The 26,833-nt window shown below is 39.6% G+C and overlaps 1 protein-coding gene across 2 annotated transcripts; it reads left to right on the plus strand.

Annotated features, from left to right (window-relative positions):
- Positions 1-1,928: 1,928 nt before the first annotated feature.
- HCFC2 (host cell factor C2) lies at positions 1,929-20,759 on the plus strand. Of its 2 annotated transcripts, XM_021536230.3 has the most exons (16): positions 1,929-2,138; positions 3,866-4,014; positions 4,401-4,561; positions 5,592-5,800; positions 6,294-6,378; positions 7,419-7,522; positions 8,107-8,295; positions 9,412-9,597; positions 9,993-10,096; positions 11,063-11,219; positions 12,208-12,408; positions 13,608-13,678; positions 14,882-15,013; positions 16,021-16,206; positions 16,611-16,896; positions 17,806-20,759. In XM_021536230.3, the coding sequence occupies exons 1-16, from the start codon at positions 1,973-1,975 to the stop codon at positions 17,829-17,831; spliced, it is 2,412 nt and encodes an 803-aa protein (XP_021391905.1). In that variant the 5' UTR covers positions 1,929-1,972; the 3' UTR covers positions 17,832-20,759. The 2 variants fall into 2 exon arrangements, with proteins under 2 accessions (XP_021391905.1, XP_021391897.1); XM_021536222.3 differs by having other exon boundaries at positions 16,611-20,759.
- Positions 20,760-26,833: the final 6,074 nt, after the last annotated feature.

Here is a 26,833-nt window from a genome sequence, read left to right on the forward strand (position 1 = left end):
GAGCCCAGACGCTGAGCTGGAGGAATGAGAGCACATAAACCACTTCCAGATGTGCAGAGGGATGATGCAGCCCCAGATATGGCAAACTTGCCTCAGAGCTTCAGCTAGCAGAGTGCAAACAAATCCCATAAGACAAAAAGTCTTAAAGGGGTGGGGGAAAGAGAAGGAAACAAACCCTTCCAGAAGTTACTTCCAAAATCTAGCTGCAAGTTATGTTTTTAGTCATTATTTATGGTAAATGTGAACAGATAACTAGTGTGCAAGAGCCAGACTGTAACATGCCAAAGTCTAAGAGAAAGCCAAAGTTTTTCCAGAGTCTGCTGGCAGAGCTCTCGAGAGTCAAAAGCTAAGGGAAACTTGCAAAAGTCAACTCTGAACATGCATTTTGACTTGAATAATCTCATTTCCTAATCTTTGAGCATTTAATCCACAGGTTTGGTTTGGATTCAAAAGGATCTTGGATCAAGGTAACCAGCACATGGTGATACCCTGCCTCCTAAGCTCTTCTGGAATGCTTTTGCAGTTTTCTTTCTAAAGCACTTCTTTTATTTGAATTCCATCCCTCTCTTCTAGGAATGAACTCTCTAAATGTTTCTAAACCACTGTTTTGTCACAAGATTTTCATGAGTACTAAAATAAAAATAAACATCTTAAACTCTAAACTATTTTTTGTATTTTTATCATGAAGCAGTGCCAAATTTATGAGTACTAGTCAATAACAGTCTTAAAAATCTTAATTGTTTTAAATTGTTTAAATGAAGATTGTTCCATTGCAGGAGCCAAAAACGTGGGATTTCAACTATGTGCCTCAAACATGCCCAAACTGTACTATGTATGTCTGATTTTGTAGAGGAATCCATCTTTTGCTTGAACAAAAATTTTTTAAGAGAGTTATACATACAGTTATATGCTTTGCGCAGATGGCCACAACTATTAGTATTTTGCTGTGCTATGATATTTAAGTTGTATTAAGCTGATGTTCATCATACCCACCCATGTTTTTTTCACCTTCACTTCCATTTCTATGTGAATCTGAACAGATCTAAGCAGCATGCAGTCATATGAGCCTGCAGGACTGGGACTGGCTCCTTCACTCGGCAGAACCCTCGGGAACTGGCGATGCAGTAACACCTTCACAGAACCAGGTTGGAAAAGCACTCTGAAAGCATCGAGTCCAACCTGTAACCAAGCACCACTTTGTCAAACCAGACCATGGCGGTAGGTGCCACATCCAGTTTTTCCTTAAACACCTCCACCACATCCCTGGGCAGCCCATTCCAATGTCTAATCACCTTTTACTATGAAGGAATTCCTCCTAACGTCCAGCCTGAATTACACGTCTCAGCATCATCATTTACCTTGTGGAACTCAACGAGAAGAGACTTTTAGCACCAGATACAGTTTTTTTCTGGTTCCCCCTCAGCCTCACGGGTTTATCTTCTCACACAACACCCCCCTCACACAGGAAAGAGCAGCTTCTCTCCTGCAGGGCGAAACCTTCGAATTCACTCAGATCACCCCGTTTCTACAGCTGCCAGCTGCAGAACCGAAACCTCGGTCGCTAATCTCAGCCTGCAGTGTTTAAACGGCAGCAACTCATTTCTTTCTCGCCGCACGCATCGCAGGCAGCAGCATTGCCTCGCCTACCGATAGCCAGTTTAAAAAAAAAAAAAAAAAAAGGGAATGTGCTACACGTTCTGAGGGCTCGGCGGCAGAGCGCTGCCCCCAGCAGAGGAGCCCACGCCGCCTCCGCGGTGCCGAGCGCCCCTCGGGCGGCGGGCGCTGCAGGCACGGAGCGCGGCCGGGCCCGGGGCGCCGCGGAGCGGAGGGGCCGCGCCGAGCCGGGGCTGCGGCGGAGGCGGCCGCGGGGCGGGACACGGGCGGGACACGGACCCGCCGCCCTCACGTCAGCGCTCCCCCTTCCCCGGCGGGCTGCCCCGGCCGCGCGGTGCGTTGTGGGAGCGGCGCTGAGATGGCGGCGGCCGCCGCCGGGCTGAGCTGGAGGCGGGTGTCCTCCTTCACGGGGCCGGTGCCGCGCTCCCGCCACGGGCACCGCGCGGTCGCCATCCGAGAGCTGCTCATCATCTTCGGCGGCGGCAACGAGGGCATCGCCGACGAGCTGCACGTCTACAACACGGGTGCGCGGGGCGGGGCCGCGCCGCGGGGCGGGGGGGACAGCGGCGGGGCCGTCCCGTCCGCCACCGCCGCTGGCACCGGGCTCCGCCGGGGATCCCCCGGGCCTCCCGCCCTCCCCCGGCACTGCCCGCGGGGGGCTCGGCCGAGGGGCGGCGGGCGGGCTGAGGGGCTGCCCGGAGCCGAAATGGCGGGGCGGGAAATACGGCTGGGCATGGGGTCTGCGCTCTGCTGCGGGCTCGGTGCTCCGTGCTGGCAGCAGCGCCCGGAGCGTGTCGCGGCTGCTGTGCTGTCCCGGCGGAGCCTCTCCCCCCCGGCAGGTCGCGGCTGAATGGCGGCGGGCGGGATTAGTCCCCGCGAGTGTCCGGATCCCCGCCTTCCCTCTGGTGGCGGCCGCTCACGAGAGGAGAAGGCGCTGCAATGGGAAGCTTGTTTGGAAAAGCCAACATGTTGGCATCGGGAGCCTTTCCAAACAGGAAGCTGCCCAAGACCGATTTTATGTGTGAAGGATCAGACGCCTAAATGGTTACTGTACGAAATGCTGGATGGGGCTGGAAAACTTGGGTGTGATTTCAGGGCTTGGGCCGAGACGAGGGAGTTCAGTGACTGATCTGTGCAGTGTTGGCTGCTTGAGGTTTTTCCGGGCAGATTTTTCTTGGATAGCTTAAAGATCTACTTTGCTTAAATCACATTCCTGAGGGGAGAAGGAAACAAAAATCTCTTAACCTTTCTGTTCTGACAAGTAATCCAAAGAAAACTGTTAACATAGTTATGCCATCAGAACAGAGGTTCTGACAGGTTCCTTTTGAGTGAATCTTATCATGACTTGGTTCTTTTCTTCCCAGACTTTCTGCTCAAGTTGTTTCCCCTTTGCAGCAGTGACAAAAAGCATCGTGACTTAGTTGTTCCAGTTTCTGGATGAGTGCTTGGCCTAAACTGACCTATTTTATTCTGGGGTTTAAGATGCAGGGTTATGACCTTTGCTGCCTGAGTGTGGGATGTCATCCATGGCCCTTGCTATGCATGTGATGATTTTTGAGGAGCTGGCACACAGTGAGAGCATCTTAATCCCCTGCAGCAACTCTCACTGGAAGCTTCTAATTTCCTACTTCTCCTCTTTGTACTCATACAAAAGTGTAGGAAAAATAAGACGTTGTCCCCTGTAATTCTTAAATTCCAGAACAGTTTAGGCATCACTATGCTGCTGGATCAGACAGTCTCAGTTGCTTTTTCTTGACTCTGTGCCTCTCCTCTCCCACTCTGTGGATATTAAAATGCGTCCCAGAACAGTGTAATTAGTTTTTGAATAGGGCTATTAAGTCCAGGCACAGTGCCATGCTGCTGTAGCTCTAATAATTCTGTTTCTAGGGCTAGCTCCCTCTGAGTTAGCGTGGTTATCTCTTTTGTGTGGAACTGCACTTGTGTTCCTCATTAGCCTCTATTCTTGGCAAGTCTGTTAAATTGCTGGATGACCCTTCATGACTGACTTAGTTACAGTGACCTCATGGGCTCATTCATATACTGAGTAATATTGGTTTGATAGAAGTGTTTGCTTTTCTTGTTACTAAAGAAAATAAGAATTCATTTAAAACATAGTGTGAAGCAAATAGTCATAGTTATCTGCAAAGGTAATTCTTTAGAAAGCAAAGGTGTTTAAAAATACATGTTTCAGTGTTTGAAATATTTTTCTAATCTATTTTTCTGGGTTTTGGTTTTTTATTTCCTACTATAGTTACGAATCAATGGTTCCTTCCTGCTGTAAGGGGAGATATTCCTCCAGGCTGTGCAGCACATGGATTTGTTTGTGATGGTACCAGAATATTAGTTTTTGGAGGAATGGTTGAATATGGAAGATATAGCAATGATTTATATGAATTACAGGTAGGAGATATATGAATATGTTTTGATTTTCAGGACTACTTTATTTATCTGTTTATGAAGAAACACATTTTATTTTACCAACTGCAGAGAAAAGTTAGATGATCTTTGCTCTTCTTCAGAAGATTTTTTCCATCTTAAGAATCTGAAGTTTATTCTAAATAACTTTGAAATAGAGACTTTCACCTAGTCTAAATGCAGTATAATATATTTAATATTTTATTAAGGTTAGCTCTTACATATCCCTTTTAATGAATGTCCTAAGAAAAGCTCAGCATTCCCTTAAAAGTAACTCAGAAAATATACAAATGTTAATATTATATGAATTCTATTTGTTATGACAGACTATCAATGAAATTATTTCTAAATAATTTTTTCTTGTCTTCAAGGCAAGTCGATGGCTCTGGAAAAAAGTAAAACCTCAAGCTCCTTCAAATGGATCACCACCCTGTCCTCGGCTTGGCCACAGCTTTTCTTTGTATGGTAACAAGTGCTATTTATTTGGTGGCCTGGCAAATGAAAGTGAAGATTCAAATAATAATGTTCCCAGGTATGCTTATTTGTCTTTGTTTTTAATGACTTATAAACAAATTACTTGATTTGACAGCTTTGAAAAGGAACATTCTAGGCAGGCTGTCCTGCACACCAAGTGCTCAAAGTTGGATTATTTGTGCAGTGAAGAGGTTACATGGTGACGAAGATGAGGTATTCCTTCTGCTAATCCCACAATATGGAACATTGAGTGACAGCTCTGACAGTTTTGTAGGGAAACCTGAGTAGGCTTTTGTATTTCTCCTGGTATTTTGGGTGGTGTTTTTAAGAATGGCTTGTTTGTTGGAATTACTTCAATCAGCAGAGTCTCATGAGTCATCAGGGAATTCATGATGGATGGTTTTTCTGTATTGCTGTGAAAAACAGTTATCAATTCATCTGGAAATTTTTACAATAACAGCTGAAGTCGCTGTTATTGTCAGCAAACTGTGCTATAATGCTGAAGTTTTATATCCACATTCACCTGCAGTTCAGAGCACTTATAGCCACTGAACTATAAACTGGCAATTTCAAGCTCAGTAAACAAAAGGTATCTGGTGTGAATGCCAAGATTCAAAGACCATTATCTAAAAATAACTTGCTTATAGATTCAGCAACAAATGGCTAATTGTGCATTGGCCAGCCTGAAGACACAAGGAAACAAACAGCTTCTTGTCACCTTGGTTGCCTTAAGAGTTGCAGAAATTTCTCTAATACCTCTTGTCATCATGTATTTCCCACAGCTTTGCAGTTTGTGTGTCTGTATGTAGCAATGTTTGCAAGAAATGTTGTTTTCATGTTTCTTTCATGTAATACACTGTAGCAAATAAGAGAGCATGTTTTCTCAGAGGCAACAAGTTATAACTGTTATTTTTTTTTTTTGTTTGAAATCCATTTTAAATCCAGATTTGGTACTGCCCACAATACATCAAATGTTTTAAGACCTCCCAAGACAGAAGTCTATAATACCTGGAAGGGGTCAGGGTTTAAAGTACATATGTCGTCATGCTTATAAGTGAGTTTTTCATGCTTTGACAATAATACTCTAGATATTTAAATGATTTCTATGAACTGGAGCTGCAACATGGGTCTGGCGTGGTCGGCTGGAGTATTCCTGTGACCAAAGGAATCTTGCCATCTCCCCGAGAATCTCACACAGCCATAGTGTACTGCAGAAAAGATGTGGGAAGCCCGAAGATGTATATTTTTGGAGGCATGTGTGGCTGTCGGCTTAATGATCTCTGGGAACTTGACATAGGTGAGTTGGTTTGCCAGCAGAAGTCAGTGCTTACTGGCTGAGGGGGGAAGTATTACAATATAGAAAGGTTAATGGCATGCTGTAGTGCAGATATTACTGAGACTGACACCATAGTGTTAACCTTTTGTAATATTTGGAATTAAATAGATACAGTATTGTTTGCATATATTATCCTCACTGATTATAGGTACTCTATGAGACAGGTATCATAGTCATTAAAGCACTCTAAAGAAACAAAGCTGACTAACCATAATGAAACCATAATTTATGTTTTTGACAAACACTTAGTTTGTCAGTATTTCCTGTGATTTTTTTTAAAGAACTTCCAAGTTCTTGTTATTGCACCCTTTTTCTAAAAGTCGCCATTTTAAAAAGGTGAAATTTAGCTTTCCTGAATATTAGAGGTGTATTCCCTCCTAAAATCCAGATAGTGAAATACATAGCAACAAGATATATTTTTTGTTGTTTGAGGACTTTATTTTCTTTCTTTTAGAAACCATGACCTGGTCAAGACCAGAAACCAAAGGGACAGTACCACTTCCTCGCAGTCTCCATACGGCCAATGTAATAGGAAACAAGTATGTCTGTTGTTAAAAGCTCAACTCTAGAAAGGTACACCTAGTAGGAGAATGATGATGCTTATCCACTACTGCTCAGTATAAACAGCAGCCCTGTAGAATAGTTTTCTGCTGCTATTTCAGTGCCATGTTAACTCTAGGGTAGCAAGCTGTCAGTGTTTTCATCCAGCAGGACAATCTGCCCAAGCCACCAGCACCTTTCTGGGCTTCTTGGAGCACCTCAGTGCATTCTGGGGCCGCCTCATCTGAGCCTGAGCTCTGTCAGGAGTGAGCTTCAGTGCCTCTCTGTGTGTGACACAGATGAGGTAGCTATGCAAAGAAACTAATCAAAGGGTAAAACTAATTCCAGGCAAAACTATTCCTCACTTTTTCTGCAGTCTGACCCTCATTACACTGCTTCTTGCCAATATGGTTTGTTTTGGCAGGTAGCATTGATAAAATGGATTTTTAAACATGGATTTCAGTCCATTTTGTATCAATTTGCAAGCTGGCATGAGGACAAAGAGGCAAGGGAGTAAAGAAGTATGTATGAAAGCTTTATATCTTCTGATCCAACAGCTTAGCTTTTTATTATTTACTTAAAATGTTAGTTGTTTGAAGCCTGTGTTATATTTTTAAAATTTGATATCTGAGTTAGATGCCAGTCATCTTATTTTCGCATGAATTACTGAGGTCTCTGCAGTAAAGGATTGTAGAAATTCTGTTGTACATGTGCAATTTTTGGAGAGCATTAGCAGTTTGATGGTTTGCTAAATGTTACAGTATTAACTGCTGTTTCTAGGAAGTTGAGGAATTTCTGGGACTTTTTTCTGTGGTTGGGCTTTTCAATCAGTCAGTTTACTCAAAAATTTCAGAAAGTAGAAATCTGCAACAGTACTTCATGAAGACAGTAGATACAAATAAAATTTGCTGTGAACCGAAACTGTAACACACTTGAAATTTTCTTTTTTGTCCTAGTTTGAGAGAGCACATGCAGCACATCTAGGTGTAAATTGGTGTTTCTTTTCTTTTTCCCTCTTCCCTCTTTTCCTGTATTTCAGAATGTATGTTTTTGGTGGATGGGTTCCACAGTCAGCAGGAGGTGAAATCTCTGCTCCTGATGGTGAATGGAAATGCACCGGTTCCTTTTCTTACCTTAATTTGGGTTAGTGTTTCTGCCTTTCTGGGAGTGGGTGTTTTGAATTAGTATTTTCTTAACAGAGCAGAGTACACTATTTTTAAGACCTTGAGTAAAGTTTTGGATACATAGTTGTAATCCTAGCTGACTAAAGAAGTTGCCAGTTTTTTTGCATGTTACTTGAAAAGTAATTTTTTAGTTATTATTTTTCTTTGAAGATTCAGGTTCGCTTCTTCAAATCTTTGTTAATACAACTTTAATGTTAAGTAATGTAAATACTCCTTTTTCATTTGTAGAAGAACACAGGAAACAGATTCTGAAATGAGGTTTTTCTAAGCATGGTAGTACTATCCCTGAATTCTCAACTTCTGATCTATTTACCTGAGAGAGAGAACCAGAGGTCAGAAAATTCAGCCTGTATGATTTGATTTTATCTTGCACACTAATTGGAAAGTGACCTTCTCTTCATAATATTTCCATTTTAAATGCAGTTGTCTATAAAAAGAGAGGTGATTTATTTTTTTTTTTCTGAGTAGTTAAGTGTGTTAACATCTTTATTTATTGTTGTGGAAAACATCTAGAAACTAAATCCTTTGAGTTTCATTTACTAGATACCACAGAATGGATAGGTCTGATCTCAGATTGCCAGGAAGACAAAAGTAACTTGTTACCAGGGCCAAGAGCAGGACACTGTGCTGTAGCTGTTGGCACTCGTCTGTATATCTGGAGTGGTAGAGATGGCTACAGAAAAGCTTGGAACAATCAAGTTTGCTGCAAAGATCTTTGGTACCTTGATACTGGTGAGTCAGAAATAAATAAGAGACTTCTACTATGTTCTGTGTTTCATTAACATGTGGAAAGCTTGTATGATTGATGATTAGAACATTAAAGCTGAAGTGAACTCAAAAAGTATTTACATTTTAAAAATTGTTTTTGAATTATGCTTCACTGCTGGTTGTTTAAATGCTATTACTTAAAATGAAAAAAATTAGGAGGGCTTGTTTAAAGCCTCTGAAAGGACTTTGTGCTAAATTGTGCCCTGTGTGCCATAGCCAGTAGATACAAGATGCTAAAGGCTACTTTGCTAAACTCAGGGTTCCTGTCCTCTCTTTATAGTGATCTTATCTGCTACTACTTAGTTTTTGCACCAGATCCCTTCTACTGTTGGGATCATTGCTGCTGGTTCTGCTTCCTCATCTCTTGGACTGCAAAAAGATACTCTTCAAACTAAGAAAGGACCAAATTGTTCCTAGGGATGAAGGGAATTCTGGAGACTAAACACTCATTAGTAGCTGCATTGATAGCCGGACACTGAGATGGTATTGGGAGAGAGGGAATTAGAATATAACCTTTTTTCCCCTGTTTCAGTTTTCCCTCAGAAAATGAAAAGGAGTAGCAGGGGAGGGGTGTGCTTAAGATTGCAGCCTGGTCAGGCATAGAGGCACGTGAGAAAAGCAAGCCTTTGGCATTAGTCATGTTCAGGCTGCAGCCTGGGCAGAAGTTAGAGCAAAAGCTCACTTCAGCTACACAGAGCAAGCAAAAAGGAAGAGGAATAATTGTGAATTAGAGGAATATGTAAATCTTTAAGTGCCAAAGAGCTACATGTAGCATTTCAGGAAAGCACAAGGATCTCCTGCCTCTGTAATCCTTACAGTGATGTAGCTACCACCCAAAGGCCTACTGGCAGCAGAAGAACCATTAAAAACAAAGCATCAAAACTGGAGCATTTTTGAACACTTTGAAAGACACTGTAATTCTCTGACTTAACTTGCCCCCTTTGGCAGTGGTTTCTTGTTGAATCTGGTATATTCTACATCAGTGAAAAAGGAGTGACTGATTTTACTTGCAATATTTAATAAACTGGTAAGGGAGGGCGATTTCTAACGTGCTATCTGTGTTTTATTGGTTGCCTGTAGAGAGACCTCTAGCACCATCACAGGTACAGCTGATCAGAGCTACAACCAACTCTTTTCAGTTGAAGTGGGATGAAGTACCTACAGTTGAAGGATATCTTCTTCAATTACATGCTGACTCACCAGTGCCACCGGTGGCTGGAATTCCTGGTACTGGCGTTCCTGAGACAGCAGTGCTGAGTTCACAAGGTAGCAGTCAGATCACATTACACCAGTGTTTGTGCACAGGCAGACTGGAGGGTTGCATAGCTAATAAATATGAGCTTGTTTTTTAAAGAACCATTCTGTGAGAGAAAGAAACCCCCAAATGCCTGCATTATAATTATGGAAAACTCCCACTTGTTTCTGTTGTTTTTGGCCAGCTATCTGAATTATGAAGACATTTGCAGAATGCTGGGCACAAATTGAGAAAGGAAACAGTGGGGAAGGGATTTTATCTGTCTGCTTGGCCATGCAGTTTCATTTCAGACTTAGAATGAAGTTTTCCTTCAGGCAACTTTGGCCTCCCTCTTTCTTACTGAAATAGGTTAAAACCATCATAATATTACATAACTGATGGGAATTTGCTTTTGTTTACTTGCAAGGTGGCTGCTCTCTCCATCAGAGTCCACAATCATTGTCTAGTGTCCCTTATCCAGAAATGAAGGTGGATCATCCCAGCCAAGCAAATAATCTCATTCCTAATAACGTAAGTGTAGGCTGAAAAATGCTGCAGTGTCAAAACAGTGTGTCAAGGTAGTGAACTGGCAGAACATTTCTCAGTTTTAAAACTCCCTGCATACTTTTTAGGTCTTATAAAAAAAAACACAAACAAAAAGAAACCTGCTGAAGTAGTTGTCTGTTTTCTTATGTACTTTTTCATTTTATGATGGAGACACAATCTTTCAAGTCCTCTTCCTGTTAATGCAGGAGGGAATTGTAACTTGTCTTCCACAATGCCAACTGGGAGCCTGACACCAATTGGAATACTATTCATGTTCAGAATGTTGGTGTCATTAATGTGGGAAGCAAAACGAATAAGGCGTATTCCTTGTTTGTTAGTCTAATTTATTCTTATGCTTGTCTGCTTATTTGTAAGTTCCTACAATAGGTTAAATCCATTTATTATCTCTGGTGTGCAGTTGTACATGTTCCTCTGTTTCACCAATTTAACAGAAGTAGTGAGGACAAACTCAGGGTAAAGGATCCCATTTTTAGAACTCTGGACTATTTCTTTGTTGTGTAAAGTCTGAGATCTGTATGGGATCCATAATGTGTTCCTGGAGGAAACACATATAGAAATACCATAAATTTCACTAAGAGTAGAAATATCTCAAGTACATGTCAGGAAAGCAAAGGCTGAAAGCCTCTGTAAGTATGATTTTCCCCATCACCCAAAATCCCCCCAGTACACTAAATATACACAGTAATGAAATGCCATGTAGTGATAAAATTTAGTATGACTCTTCTAAGTCAACTCAATGTTTGAGTCTTTGTTTTATAATGACTAAGGAAAGGATTGAAAGATTGATTTCTTGGTCTAATTTAAAGTACCAGGGGGAATTGTTGGAGGTGTTTATATTGTTGTTTTTGAGCAAGCATTTTCATGCCATGTTTGCAATTGAAATTTCTGAACTTTGCTGTTTAACATTAACAAATGTGTTGTTTTGGTTAGGTCCAAGTTGCCCTTTCATCCAGTTCAAAAGTAGAAGGAAAAGAAAAGGTTGCAGCACCTGAAAACAAGGTTACACAGGAGACTCTGAAAAACCACTCAGATGCTACAGGATTCAAAGAATCAAATGCCCCTTCCGTTTTGCCTGTTTGTACTTCAAGTAAGATGACTATAGAAAAAAAAATAGAGGAAAAAAAAGTGAGAGTTAAAATTCATCTCAAAGACATAAAATAATATTGTTCTGTCCTGTAGTTTAAAATTATTTAATGGTCCTTTGTAGTTTAAAAAAGCTAACTTGTGTTAGTTATTACTGAACGTATTTTTATTAGATACAAAGAAAATTGAAATCTTAACTTGTTTGAAGTGTTGTAAGGTAGATGAAATTCTCAATATATTCATTATTATGATGGAAAATCTGTCTATTTAAACAAAAATAGCCATTTTTAGCATGAAGTAAAAAGGGACAGATGACATTTTACAACATTATGGTGATAGTAACTCCAAACTGATGCAGTGTCTGTCTGTTAGCAGTGAAAAGCTATTGGCTGATGTAAAATTTCAGGCAATGTTGAGACAAGCGTGTTTCTCTGTGACTGGAGAGGAAGTAAAAGATGACAAGGCTCTGATTTATGCATTTCACTGAAGTGCCTTAAGTTCAGTGTAGTGAATCCAGGCTTAATCACCTGATCTGTTTATATTTGATCTCAATGTATTTTATAGATAGTTGAATTTTTATTTTCTTCATGTGTAATTTAATTAGATGTGGAAATTTTGGTTCTTATTGCTAAGTGACAAACAGACTTCTACAGGGGTTAATCTTAAATATATTGTTACAAATCTGTGATACTGATTTGTGTGGATGCTTCTTTTAGTACGGTTTTTTCCCCAAATTATTTTTTTGTGACCAAATACGTGAAAAACAGCAAGCTTAAAATAACTGTTTACATACACCTATTTATGAATGTGGAGACAGACTCCTGTTCAGTTATAAACCTGAAGTAAGCATTAGCAATCAATATAATCAGAGCTCCTTCTAACAAAATTGGGAGCTAAACTCGGGCTTTGTATGAAACTAAATTCATTAGACCAAGTTGAGATTTGGTTGTTACCAATATTGAATTCTTGCTAATATTTTCTTATTTTTTAAGGTGCTCAGACATCAGCAAATGTAGGTGAATTACATGCCTTGGACAAACAAAGTGTAAATCCTGATGCTTCTGTATCCAGTACTGTCTCCAGCGCACAAACTATGGTAACCCAGCAGGCTGTTAAAACTGAATCATCAAGTACAAATGGGGCAGTTGTTAAAGATGAAACTTCACTAACAACATTCAATTCAAAATCTGAAGGTTTGAAATGTGTTTCACATACTGTATTTTGAGCCATATATTTCTAAGGCCATCAGAGTTCCTCTAGTGTGGTGGGATTCCCTTCTTGAGTAGTACCTGGGTTGTAGATAGGGCTTTGGGCTTTGAAGACCTTGTGCAGCCTGGATGATCTCTGCTAGGATTTTAAAATCAGGTTATTCCTTCTATGCATTTTTAAATCGCCATGTTTCCTGGAAGTGAAAAATCTTCATTTGTGCAGAGGTCCATTTTCTTAAATATCAGTGGTAGCCTGTTTTGCTGCTCGTTGCACATGTGCTTTCATTTGGTGCTTGTCTATTTAGTCAGCAGAAGTCTAAAATAGTAACCTTGGATGATTTGGATTTTAAACAACTGACCTCTGTAATAAATATGGCCAGTTAATGTGGCCAGCTCACTGCTGGTCTAATGTGCTGGCCTCTTCACAATCTGCTGGAAATACCCAAAATAAGCAGCAATGCAGAACATAAACTGGTAGTTTTTCAAGTTTTGTTTTTAACAAATATCAACAGGCTGTGCTTGCTATTGTTTTGAGTGTTAACTAAGGAACCGTATTCTCATATTGATGTTGTGTCTATAGTGTGATTTTTACCAATCAATATTGTATTTTAAAAGCAAAACCCAGGAACACAAGCATAGAATACTAATACTCCCATGTGTTATTCATGTGCTTAATCTCTTTTTTTCTTTTAAGATTCCATTTTAAATTTAATGAATGCTCTGTTCCCATTTGTTAAGGTTGTTTACAGTTTAACTGCTTATGTTCAGAATTCAGACTATATTGATGTCAGAAACAATGCAATCGAATTAAGAATTCACACTTAGACTATTCAATGTCCCCAGTATGTGCCTCAGTCTGGTATTTAGATTATTTGTTCACAAATATTTTATATTGATTTCATAATACTGTCACATTTTAGGATTTTCTGAGTCCTGCCTTCTGTTTGTATTATTTGTAGCAGGCTCCAATGCCAGACTCTTAGAATTGTTCTGTGAATTCGATAGAAGCCAAAATTAGTTTGTGTTATAAATAGAACTGCATGCAAAAGAAGTCTGAGACATTCTTGGGCAACAAATACTTGTAAATGGCTATTGAGGTCAACTTTCATACTCTGTGGGTTTTGTCTTAATTTTTTTTCTTACATTTTTGCTTACATTTTTAAAATTTAATGTTTTGTTTTTAGCTGCTGAAACTGCTTATGTCATGCCTTCAGCAAGGGTCAATACTGGACAGACAAATGATTCACACTCTTCTGTAAGTCTGAAAAAGTATTATCAAATTGCTTTACCTATTGTTCTGTTGATTAGTTGTAAGGGCTCTTTTGTTTTTCTTTAATTGTATTTTTGAAAGAAAAGCAGGGGTTTTTTTGAGCTTGGAGTTAATAATACAGGTGTAAACATTTCTGTTGTAAAACTAATTGCATTGTGTGGTTTAGATGTGAGTCTAAGTAGCAGTTGCGTAGTTGGGAGGAGATCCAAGTACATGTTTCAGCTGTTTAATTCTTTTTATCAACTGGCACAGTGGAATGGTCTCTGCTGCATGATGTGCAAATGTAAAATGTTTTTCTATATGCACAACTGAATTTTAAATGAAGTATGTATTAGATCAGACTAGTGTTAGCTGCTGATTCTATAGATTTGAAACATAACTTAACTGACATCTTGATGTTTTTCCCTAGAGGAGATGGGGACTGACTATGCAAGCTGTAAATACTGCCTGAAAAAGTAAATGCTTCCTATTTCACCTGCTTACAACTTAATACACAAACCCACTGTTGCCACCAAAACCGAGCAACTAAGGATGGGGAGAAGCAGCTGCTACCAAAGGGTTGGGTGCTTTTGCCAAGAGCAGCTGCAGCTCCTGCCCCATTTCCATGCTAGCAGGATCATGGCCTGTCTGTGCTGGGCACCTGACTGTGCAAGTGCCCTCCTGGTGCCTGGAGACCAGCAAGAAAGCCAGTGTGTGTTTGTGGGTCAGTCAGGAGCAGTGTGCACGCCCTCCATGCCCATGGCCCATGCCATAGCAGAGGGCTGTTCTTAGCTGCAGGCGAGCTCCACAGTGCCTGACAAAGAGCACGTGTGGGGCTGAGGTACAGCTGAGCCCCAGGGGGAGCTGCTGATGTTGGACCACCTTGGGAAACTTGACCTCTGAGAGAAATGAACTCACAACTACATGCTGCTACAGACACCTACAGCTTTAAGCTTCTTCCCCGCCCCGTTCAGAATAGCAGATGTGACATCCCAGCTGTTGCTTTAAATGACAGACTGTCTGAGTAAATGTATAAGAACCAGTTGGTTTTGCACAGTATTTTAATAATACATGCATATTCCTTTGAAGCATAAGAAAGTAACACTGGTGTAAAAGGGGGTTGTCTCTTACATATACTAGAGCCTTGACATTTTTTTCCGTGGCCATTCACGTGTGGGTAATCTACATGATGTGTTCTTCAAACACTAGAGAGCTGCCCAGAGGCCGCCGGTGAAAACCAGGGACCGCCGGTGGTATGATGTGGGAATTTTTAAGAACAACAGTGCTGTGGTGAGCCAGTTCTACTTGCTGCCAGAGGAAACACTGAACATCAACAGCAAGGTAGCTGCTGCTTCTCTGATGTAACTTGCACATTCCTGTTTCAGAGTCTGTTGCTTATATAGCTCACAACAAAATGTGGGATTTTCTGATATTGCAGTAGAATCTGGTGCTTGTAGGAGTTTTCTATTTTATGACGAGTAGTTCCTCATGTATTTTTCTCACCTCTTTTTTACTAGTTCCTAAACTAGGTGAATTTTCTTTTTTTGTTTATGTGTGATAATACAAAATACCTTATTTTGCTATTGCTAATTATTTTCTTATTTCTTGCCTTAGAAAACAATTTTAAACTAATCATTCTTCAAGCCAGTAAAATTCTTAAAAACTGAAAACTCCACAATTTCTTAAACCTTTGAAAGCACTTCACTATAAGTAGTCTATGTCTTAGTTTTAAAGAGCACAGTACATTGTACAGTGTTTACATTGATTGTGATTTTTTCACATTATTCAGTAGGAAGATAGTTCCACTGAAAGGATGAGTGATGCATCAATGCATATTTTACTTGTGGAAGTATGATAGCACATAATGTTTCAGAAAGCTATTTGTCACTTACTTGCTGTGGTTTTCCTTAAAAACATTTTGATTGCCAAACTGCTGCTCCTAATGTTAGGAATAACTGCTTTTGAAATAAAAATATTTTTTAGGACAGAAGATTATGTTAATTAAATCATAACTTATGTAGTTGTAAATGCTACTTGGTTTGAACTTTCCCAAGTAAAAATAACCACAAGGTACAGTTTAATATAAATGACTGAGAAAATGGGATATCTTTTGGTCTAGAGATGTAGTCTCACACTGCATCTTAGATCAGCTGTTTTGAGGTGAGATACTGTGTCAGTCAGAACCTCTTCATAAATTCTGATGTAAGTACAACAGTATTAAATAGATTTCAGCTTCAATTAAACTTAATATATCTCAGCCTAACTAGGCTAATTGTATTTATAATATTTTTTGGCTAATTGGGTTTATAATATTTTAAAAATTACCACAAATGTTGCTTTATTTTCAGACGGAAGGTGAAGATGTACCAGACTACAGATTACTTAAGAAACAGGATCTGTTTCCAGGCACAGTGTACAGATTCAGAGTTGCTGCAATTAATGGCTGTGGCGTTGGGCCTTTCAGTAAAATCAGTGAATTCAAGACATGCATTCCAGGTTTTCCTGGAGCTCCTTCAACAGTCAAAATTACCAAGGTGAGAAATATAGGTAATCCTGGCTCTGATGTGTAAAAGTATGGTCACCAATATAATCTCAGAACTCTTCGTTCTAGTTGGCCCTATTTTTAAGTTAAAATTGTATATAAAATAGTGTCCAATGCTTACTTGGTTAACTCTGCTCAATATAATATTCTTTAAGAAATTTGCTAAAAAGAATTATTTTAAGAGTTAATGATAGTTTCCCCATGATTTTCTAGTCTTGCATCATTAAATCTATAGGGTTTTTCCACACTTAAAAAAAAGTCAGAAGAGATCCTTATCTCCAGAATGGTGATGATAGGTTAGAATTTTCAGATAATCTTTAGAACTTGGAGGTTTTTAATATTGTTTATATATTTCTGGTTAGCTACATACTATCATATTTTTCTCTCTTTCTTCAGAGTGTAGACTGTATTCATCTTTCTTGGGAGCCTCCTGCTTCACCCTCTGGAAATATTTTAGAATATTCTGCCTACTTAGCCATCCGTTCCACGCAATTACAGGAAAATCCAAGTCAGCTTGTATTTATGAGGATATACTGTGGTCTTAAAACCTCCTGCATAGTGACTGCTGCCCAGCTTTCCAATGCCCACGTGGATTACACTTCCAGGCCTGCCATAGTGTTCAGGATTTCGGCCAAGAACGAGAGAGGCTACGGCCCAGCCACACAGGTTCGGTGGCTCCAAGGTAAAGTCACTGTCACACACTGCCTTTGAGCAAAGCAGGAGCTGTGCATTTCTTCCAGAACCAACGCAGCACTGCATGGGAACTTCTTGAAATGTTGGTTTGTTCCTTATGGGAGTTTTATGCAATTCTAGTTTTGTTGCTTCTGACTTCTCTAGAATTCACTTCAGCTCAGAAGTTTTTCAGTCCAATAAGTGATCCAGTTATGTGCCTGATGTAGATGACATACAGTGTAATCAGGGCATTTTTTAGTCTTTTCACCCTCCTAAATGGAAAAAAAATACCATCAGATGATATAAGGTGCATTTTTGTGATGCATATACACTATAAAACCTGTGTTACAGCCAGAAGAGGTTTTGTCATCTTGTCCCTGGGCTTGAATTTGTACATGTGAAGATTTGGGGATGGGAATAGATCCACTGAAAATAATACTAGTGTTAACCTGGTCAGTTCTGGCTTGCCTTGCAAGTAAGCCAATCTAGGGTCTCAAGTTTTGCCAGATTCTCATCCTGCTCCTTCCCGTTTCTGACTTAGCTTTGGTGGGAGCTGGCTTTGCTGAGCAAGAGGTGCTGTGGGCACAGAGGAAGGTGGGAAGGGCAGAGTGCCAACCACTTTGGGCAGCAGGGAACTGTGGTGTGGGGGTAGCTGACCTCATGCTGGGCTGGGACCCACCTGTTGAATGCTCCACTGCTTGGTTTCTAACATGTGGTTTTCTAAGATGGGGAGTTACAACAAAGAAATTGTCTTCTGTGATGTGGTGTTAAGTATTTCAATGCTGTTTTAACCCTTTAATTAGCAGGGATTTTGACCATGAACTAGAACTCTGAAACAGTGTTTGTTTGAAAATGTTTGAGTGTGTACGCACAAATGTGAAATTATGAAACATTTAACAATATCTCCTTTGTTTTTCAGATATGAAAGCATCAGGCTCAAAGTAGAAACAACTTAAATCTCAAGTTTCGAATGTAGTGTTTAATGTAACTCTTGTACTATTTGTAAATGCTACAAATATTTTATTTTTGCATTGTTTTTATCTTAAAAATATATAACTTTTTTTACGTTTGACACATCAATGTTGTAGAGCCTTGCTCAGGTATGAGTATCATATAGAAAATATATCAGAGATGGCGGGGTGGAGGATCACACTCTATCCAGCAGCTCTTTTTGGTAGTGATGAGTTAAAATGTAAAGAACACAGAGTTTCAAATCAAAAATTAATAAAAGAATTGGCACAAGTAGTAGTATTTGAGGTAGAGTCCCCGGGATTGCTACAGATCTTGCATAGATAATTTATAAGATTTGGGATATGAGCAAATTCTGTTTGGTTTTGGTTCTCTATGCCACATTCCTCATTGTGGTGCCTGAGTACAAGGCAAAAATTTCCAGTTATTATATAGTAACTTAAAATGTATAAATATTTTAATATATACTTTTTTTGTAAAGAAATGATTTTTTCTACTATTTGTAACAAATACCTTAATCTTGAAAGATAGCCCCTGAAAATTTAAAAGGAAAAAGATAAACTTATCCATTGCTCTTATTACAAAAAACGTAAATTCATTGTAAATGCACTACTATTACTTAAAATTATCCTTTTGTAGTTGTACAAATCTTAAACTTGTAAATACCAATGTTTACAAGAGACCTTCCTGGTCTTGTATTAAAACTTCCATGAGATTCATTCTCTTTTTTTTTTTTTTTAAATCCATATGCTTTGCTTTTAGCATATGCTTGCTTTTTGCACTAATAATAACTTACCTCATTCCTGTGTTAGTAATCACTTGTGTTGCTTCCATAATGTTTCTGTAAAACTTCAATCTGAAAATTTTAACCAAAGTTTAGAATACATGGTAAGCAATTTTGCACATATTATATGGCAACTTTCAACATATTTATTCCAGTTAATCTTCTTAAGTGCTTGTTTGCTTTACCAATATATTCTACCAATCAAGTTCAGTATCTCCCTTTTACTATGCATCATTTTACATTAACTAGCTAGCTGATAAAATCAACAAGCATTATTTCTAGGAATAGGTTGATCCATTCCTATGCGAAAAGAAAAAAATTGTTCACAGTAGTGAAATAAAGGTAAACATTTTAAATGCTATTTATGTACCTATATATAAAACTATGTTTGCCAAAGTGTAGAGGAAAATGGCTGAGTTGGACAAGGTCACTAGGTAAATAGATTGAGGCACCTAAATAAGATTTATTTTAAAATAAAATCTAAATTATTTACTGTGCAATGAAGTTTATACTTTGCACTTTAATTTTGCCCCAAATGCCAAAAGATTATACATCAAGGTAGAATTTCTTGCCTCTTCCAGTAAAATTTGTCTTAAGAGCATTTGTAAATATATAAACTAAAATCAATGATGTGCCTGGTTTGGTGGGAGAAGTATCACTAAAATAGTAGAGATTTAGCAGCTCGAGTCTCCCAGAGCAGATTTAACAGCCAAGTCTTGGCTACCCTGAGAGTCGGGGTTATAACAAAGTGCTGGTACAGCCTTAATTGTTGCAATGCATCACATGCTCCAATAGCATCTAGAAAGTGCTGGGGACCATAAATGGCTATAATAGTGTTAATTGTGGCACAGGAGTTACACGTGGTTTGATTCCAGAGAAGAATCATGTTTTTATGACAATGACAGATATCCCAGTTTCACTTTAAACAGTGTTTATAGTATGAATGTATAGGACTTTTCCTGAAGTTAACTGGCTTTAAGATGTTTGTGTTTTAATGGTCCATTTTGTCAGGTAGGATCTCACTACCAATACCGTCTGATAACTAAAGAACCATACACATGAACTGTCAACTAGAAGAATAGAACTTGGTTTTTCTTATTAGTACTGTGAAAGAAGCCTTTAGAGAAAACACTTGTGGCTTTGATTTTGTTGGTTGATAGCTGTGATTGTAGAGTTATTTAAAAAAAAACCTGTTGGGTGTGTCTGGGTGGAGTTTTTTTGCACTTGGTTTCACATGCTTTGCACAATTTCTTTTTTCAGTGAGTGTGTCACAACTACCAAAGGGTAAAACTGTGGCGTTTTCAATGAAAGTATAATTTCCTTGTGAGTGTGCTTTCTTCAGCTGACTTGACATAAGATGTCACTTTCTCTTTTTTGTCCAAGCTGGGTAACGTTGAATAGTGATCATATGCAACTCTTCAGTTGCTCACAGTTTTACTTTAAACTGAAATTGTGGTACACACTGTAAAATACACTTTGTGGTCTGTTTTTAGAACTGTATTTATAATGTCTAAATCCCACCTGTTTGCCTATCAACTAGATATCAGACAAATATTGATTGTTTGATTTTAAAGTTTAGAAGACTGTTGACACCAGCTCTTTGAAACTCCATGTTATCCATTTATTTCAGATACTGCTAAAGGACATGTAACAGAAGCTGAAATCTAGCAGATTACCATATCCATATTGTAGAAATGTCTAGTTTTACTGAACTCTTTAGGGAGGTTGTGACTGTGTAAGCATAGGACAGTCGTGCCAGTTATGGCAGCCACTGCTACAGCTTCATCTTCAGAATGTTCTTGTGAAAGTGGAAATGAAGTGAACAATAACCTACACTTTGTGTTTTCAAAGTAATTATAGCAATATCTTTTGAATGTAGTTTGGAGTAGAGCACATGATCATGCCATAAACTCTGAAGATATAGAGATATAGTAAGTATTACTGTTGTTATCTGATTATTTCAGGATAGCCAATTTGACGTGAACTTAATCTTACAGCCTGTTACTTTATGACCTCTACAAGGAAACTGACATTTTGTACAATACAAGTTGATTAGTCTTATTTTGAAGCATTGTTTGTTCTTTGTAATAAAGTGGTTGTCCTATCAAATGCATTGTAAATACTGAAGTGTGTCTGTTTTTTCAGAGGTATACATGTACAAACTTGGAATTTCTGATGCAGAGAGTAAATTTCTCAAATTGGGGAAGAGGGTTTAATGATAAGCACTGTCATAATACTATTACTCTTCCATAAATACTGTCTCCTAAGTTAATTCTTAGTTACTTCATGAGCTTTTTCCCTTGTTGAGGTTCTCCAATATCCCTGCCCCACCTTCTGCAGTTGCTGTGCACTCACAACGCCTCCTTCCATGCATTTGTGCCTTGCAGGCTGTGGCCTCTGAACTGAATTTTGACATTACTTCCCCTGTCTATACAGGGGTCATGTTGCTGTTGTTGATAATGAGTGCCAAAGAGTGTGGTGTTGCTTTGTTGCAGTTTGTTAAAAAGATGTGTGAGCACTTAGTCTGCTCAGAAGGCTCCTACTAAGGATTTGAATTGTGTCCACGTCCAGCTCTGCTCAAAATGACACCATCTTTTATGGCAGCTGACTATGGGGAACTTGTGGGAATAAGCAGTATGTGTTGCAAGAAGCAGGGGAGCAGAGAGGAGCAAGTGAACTGAAAGGTCTACTGGATTGTTTCTAGACCTCCTTAAGAGACTTCACAAAATGTTAAAAAGCTGTCTGCCCCAGATTGATTCCTTCTTTGTGTTCCTAGCTATTGTAATAATGGCTGTTGTCTTGTTATTTGTGATACTTTCATTAGTGGAAAACAAATGGGAAAGCCTAAAACAACCGTGCAGAATCCTCTCATGCTGTTTTCTTTCTGTTAATAAGATCTTAAGAGTAGGAGTTATTTTCTCTTGAAGGCAAATTTGAATTTGCTGTATGAATTTATCTTAAAAACAACTCAGATTTATTTTTTTTTTCTTTATAGCATTATCTGGTCCCTAGGGCATTTTGTAATATTTCTAGTGAGCTAAACATCAGGGCTTTTATTCTGTGGCTTCTAGTTCTGACACTGAAGCATTTCGAGATTCCCAGGACAGGGGTGGAACACTGACTGCTGGCACTGTCTGGGCAATGGCAAGGTGTTCTTCCTTCTGTTAATCATAGTGAAACCTTCATTTTGAGGTGTTTGCCATTGGTCTGGAAGTGGAGATCCCTTTTATTAGAATTTCAACAAGTCAGCTAAAAGTGTCAGGAAGATGAGCTTAAAATAAATCCTCTTGATCCATAAAGTCTTTAGGATACTGCACCTCCAGCACTTCCCCCAGAGAGGAAATGCCCGTGATGTGGGGCAGGTGTGGGTAGGGTGGGCACCCAGCTGGATGCCAGCATAAATGAATGGTGCTGGGGCTCAGCCAGAGAATGTCTAGCACCTGCAGCCCCTGGAAAGGGAGTTAGGATGGCAGGAAGGCCCACGAGATCAGTGTGAGCTACTCAGCCTCTTGTTTTTACTCCCTCCTTATACGTGCCTCATGCTAGGTGGTGAAAATCTGGCATCTATAAATGTGATCAATTTCAACTGGATCAGTTCCCTAAACCTTCAAAAGCCTGAAGTACTTAATGTATTTGTTGGGTTTACAGTCCTAATAGAAACAACAAAAATAAATATCTCTCACACTGGGACTGGGCATGGCTTGCTGTCATTGTTTTTTGAGTTTTGTGGGTTTAGCATCTGCTTTTAATATCTGATGTAATTGCTAAGTTGGTACAGCAGCTCCTTTAAATGAAAACTTACGCTTGGATGTGGTATCTTCGAAGAAAAAAGAGACTAAGCATTTCAGTGTATCCTAGCATTCAGAGAGTTATTTCTGTATCTGTTGAAATTATAAAATACTGTTACCCACATATGGAAGTTATCATATACAGTTATTTCAAAGCAATTCTTAAAAGAGGCACTCTGGCTAAATGCCATTTTAGAAGGTTAAAAACCTTTTAGAAGGTCCAAAATGTTGGTTTACTTTGCATCCTTTTTTGTTGTTGTTTTTGTTTCCATTCACTCATCTATATGTTTATTGCCAGGGATTCTTAACTGCCTTTTAGAGTAACCATCGTTCTTGCATGCAGTGCTGGTAAGTCTTTTAACAAAAAGTTATTAGGTACAAGCAGTTACCTTGTAACTTTGAGCAGTATTAACAAATAACCCAAACTTTTCTTTTTAGAAGCAGTTTCCTAATTATTTCCTCACTGTATTTTGCCTGAGTAGGAAAGAGACTTTATATGTTGACTTTAAATGCTGCCTGCTCCAGAAGGAAAGTGTTTTGAGTCTGGGAGCAACTCTTTGAAATTACTGTTGTGAAAAAGAAAACCTGACATACCAATCTAACAGCTTGAGGTTTCAGCTACTTACATTTCAGACATCTGAAGCAACATGAGAGCTGTCAAGTCAGACAACACAAAATGGCCAGTTTTTGTCAATATTTCTTCTTCTTGTGTGTACAGAACTTGATCCCACTGCATATACTCCAGAAATATTTTGGATGAGTTTCAGCTGCTTGGCTTGTAAAACATGGCTGTTGCTTGTGGTTTTGGATAGAGTGAGAGCAGACTTGTCCTCTGCTACAGCCCTCCTCAGGCTCTGCAGTCTCCACATTCTCATCCCACAGTGCCGAAGCCTGCTTCCTTGTAGCAGAAATGCTCTCCAGCTGGCTGGAGGTGAGATGTCAGATCCTTCTCCCTCAGTGCTTAGCTTTTCCTGTCAGCTGGCTCCTGTTCACCAGGTTGCTTTTCCCAGGATGTTACACTGCGCAGAGAGCTCAGGTGTCTGGTGGGTTTGGATTTCCTGGCTGGGGCCAAGGAGGAGTTGGACAGTGCAAAAACAAACCTGTGCATCCCAGCATCCTTTATTTGTGTCACGCTGCTCCCGACAGTGTTGGGACATGGGCTCTCCTGTGCTGGACGGTCTTCCCCAGGGTACAGAGAGTAGAAATGGTATATACTGCTCCTAATGTGCTGCTGCAAATGTTCTAGCTGCAGCTACGTTTCGAGTGACATGGCCCTTGCACATGAACTGAGTCTTGGTTGTGCTGTTGGAGGTGGTTTCATTTGCTGTTCATGTTGTTGTACAGGCTGGGTAAGTATCAGGCACACACACATTAAATTAGCAGCCCCAAGGCTGCTCCTCTGCCCAGCAGATTTAAACCCTCAATAGTTTTCTTTCACACATAAGCAAATCAGGTGCCACTGCTCTGATAAATGGCTCCTCTGGCCTGGCATGCTGCAGTAAAATATTCCAGGAAATGAGCCTGGAAATTTGCCTGGAAGATTTCTTAAAGCACGGTACCCAACTCCCTCAGACCTGCTGTGCACTGCATCATTCTGGCCCTGCCTCCACAGCCATCCTTGGGGACTTGGATTTAATAAACTCAGTGCAGCTGGCACCGATTTGGAGACTATTGTGCATAGCAGCAAACTACCCTCCCTCCCAAGAGCACGTGGCCTTGAATGTCACTCCAAGCTGAACTGGCAGTTTCCAGGGAGCTTCCCATTAAACTTTTACATCCTGAGGGTCAGAGGTGACACTGCAGACCATTACCATACCAATTTCACAAATCAATAGGTAAACAGATCAATATTTGGTTGCTTAAATGTCTTTTTCAGCCTTTGAAAGGGTGAAAGTGTGAATTACTTTGCCACAACAGCATATCTAATTTTCAAAGAGGAAAAATTGGTTGGTCTTTTCAACTAGGTCCATGTCTTACAGTGTACCACATCCAAAAGGCATCCTCCCACTACTGCTCTTTTCACCAAACCAGTGCAACAGGGGAAGAAAATAAGAGGAACCATTAGAGTTAACATTATCAAACTTATTTCTATAGGACTGCATATATAGTTTGTTTATAGCGTTACTTGTCTTAGAATCTACATCCAGCTTTGGAGGTTTTTTCATCTACAGACACAAGAAAATTCACTACTAGTTTCAGTGAAAAGCATCCTTTCTTCTACTTGGTACAAACCAAACCCCAAAACCATCAAGCCTGCAGCATTGGTAATACAGTGACTTAAAGGCAAGTTGTCTCACTGCTGCAAATATAACTGAGGCAGCAAGTCTCCGTGACTTAACTGGAACATTAATCGCATTCAGAGCTCTGCAAAATGAGGAATATTATAGCTGTAAGCAAAGCTGCTGCCAACCCTTATCATGATAGCGAGGTGCTGGGGAAAACTATCCCTTGGCTCTGCCCCTTGCTTTGCACTGAGCCATCTCTTCTGTGTGTGCAGCTGCCCATATGCTTCCTCTCCTGCCAAAGGCTAGAGAGAAATCACCTATCCATGCCTACAACATGTTCATGAGCATCATCCTCAAACTCTGCAATAGGAATCATCCCACAGCATTCAGTGATCCAGAGTGCAGTTCAAGGAAGGCAGCTCTTTAGAGAATAGCCCATATAATTCAGGCTGATTTTTAGCTACAGGCAGATAAGCATGGGGCAGTAGGTATTTAGGACATACCACCTCATGCTAGAACTCCATCTGTGTTCTGGCTACACCATCTAGCCACATATTTTAACATTCAGTAGAGATCAGAAGGGAGAAATAAATAAAATAGTTAACAATGCAAGTGTACATCAACAAGACTGGGAAAGGCAGAGCTTCAGTTTCCATTTTAACTATAATGAAAATGAGATGTAGAAGAACACCATCTAAATTAACTTTTCTCATAACTGCACTTTGACTAGAGATAACAGTGTTTCTGTGCTTTTCAAGATAACAAAAACACCCTATAAACAAATATCAGAAGGATTAAGTTACACAAAAATGCATTTGTCAAAAAATTACTGTGGTAAAACTTGCTTGTGTTGTGAAAAGGCACTTTTAAGAGCCACTGTTCTTAGAAAAAGATCTTTGAACATCACTGCTATTTCAAGCAACCTTTCTCCAAGTCTTAGCATACTCTGCTACAGCTCGAGCTGTCTCAAGTTTGGGGGTATCTTAGTTGAAAAAAAACATTCAGAGGACCAAAGACAAGTGTTTTGTAGAAGCAGATGAGATGTAGCAAGAATGGTCATTCTTGGTTTGGGTCTTAGCTACTTCTAAACTTTAAACACTCAAAAAGAACAAAATGACAACATAGAGTTGTTGAACAAATGTAAAGAATGCACTGGTTGTGCTGCTGCTAATAAAATTAGGCAAGTATTTCTTCAGACCACATTTGTTTTATTTGGTGTACCATGGCTACAGTACCCTGCAAACTTTTATTAGGAGAATGGATTCAGAGAGACATGGAACAAACTGTTGTACTGCTACTTTTACTGCTGTAGTTTCAGGAAGAGAATGAGAAGTTATGCAGTTTTGTCCCTGGCCCTCAGAGGGTGAGGGGAGAAGAAAGAGAAAGTAAAGTATCAGCTTCATTGCTCACATGATGGAGTATAAACCACAAACGTAACACACTTTAACATAAACTCACAGCAGAGAGGGGAGCCTGAAAAATGTTGCTTGTTTCAAGCATGTGGGATCACCTCAACCTGCTTTCTACACATCAAAATGCCAAATCTTCCCTAGCTTCTCCTTACTTGGTATCACAGCTTTTTTCCATTGCAAATCTGGGAACAGCAAGAACATGCTATGCTGGCCTGAAATAAATGGAATACAAATAGAAGGGGCTCGTGTAGGGATTGTGTTATTCAGTTTTACATTTAATGAGACACTCCATTTGTTGATAGCTGCTGCAGAACGACAGGCTGCCACAGAGCCCGGAACATCCATGCAGACTGCCCCAGAATACACTGGATTGCCTCCAGAGGCTCTGCCAGCAGAATGCTGACTGGTAGGAGACACTGCTCAAATCTGCACATGAAGTTTTTGTTTAGCTAAAGAGCTGCCTATTTCAGGCTTCTGGGATATCTTAGGTTATTCTCATTTCCCAATACTGAACTGTTACCTTTTTTTTTTAAGACAAAAACCAGCAAGAAATCATATGGCAACAGTGTCAAGGTGTGGTTTGCTTAAATTAGTAACAGGTATGTGGAAAGATAATTAACATATTACATTTCAGTCCACTGGAAACAGTAAAAATACTACTAAAACCCCACCCCTACCCTAATAGGCTAAGACATGGCAATAAAATTACCCACCCAATTATTAAAAAAACAGCAATGTTATCAAGAACAGCTCACTAAATATACATAAC

The sequence above is a fragment of the Lonchura striata genome, chromosome 1A (genome assembly GCF_050655825.1).
Source record: "Lonchura striata isolate lonStrDom1 chromosome 1A, ASM5065582v1, whole genome shotgun sequence".
Taxonomy (NCBI): Eukaryota; Metazoa; Chordata; class Aves; order Passeriformes; family Estrildidae; genus Lonchura; species Lonchura striata.

What these genes read in the sequence shown, in the direction of transcription:
- HCFC2 (XM_021536222.3), top strand. Translation starts at nt 1,973, where the DNA reads ATGGCGGCGGCCGCCGCCGGGCTGAGCTGGAGGCGGGTGTCCTCCTTC. An exon ending in CTTTTCTTACCTTAATTTGG is followed by an intron (nt 7,523 to 8,106) that starts GTTAGTGTTTCT and finishes TTCATTTACTAG; the next exon opens with ATACCACAGAATGGATAGGT. An exon ending in AGCAGTGCTGAGTTCACAAG is followed by an intron (nt 9,598 to 9,992) that starts GTAGCAGTCAGA and finishes TTTACTTGCAAG; the next exon opens with GTGGCTGCTCTCTCCATCAG.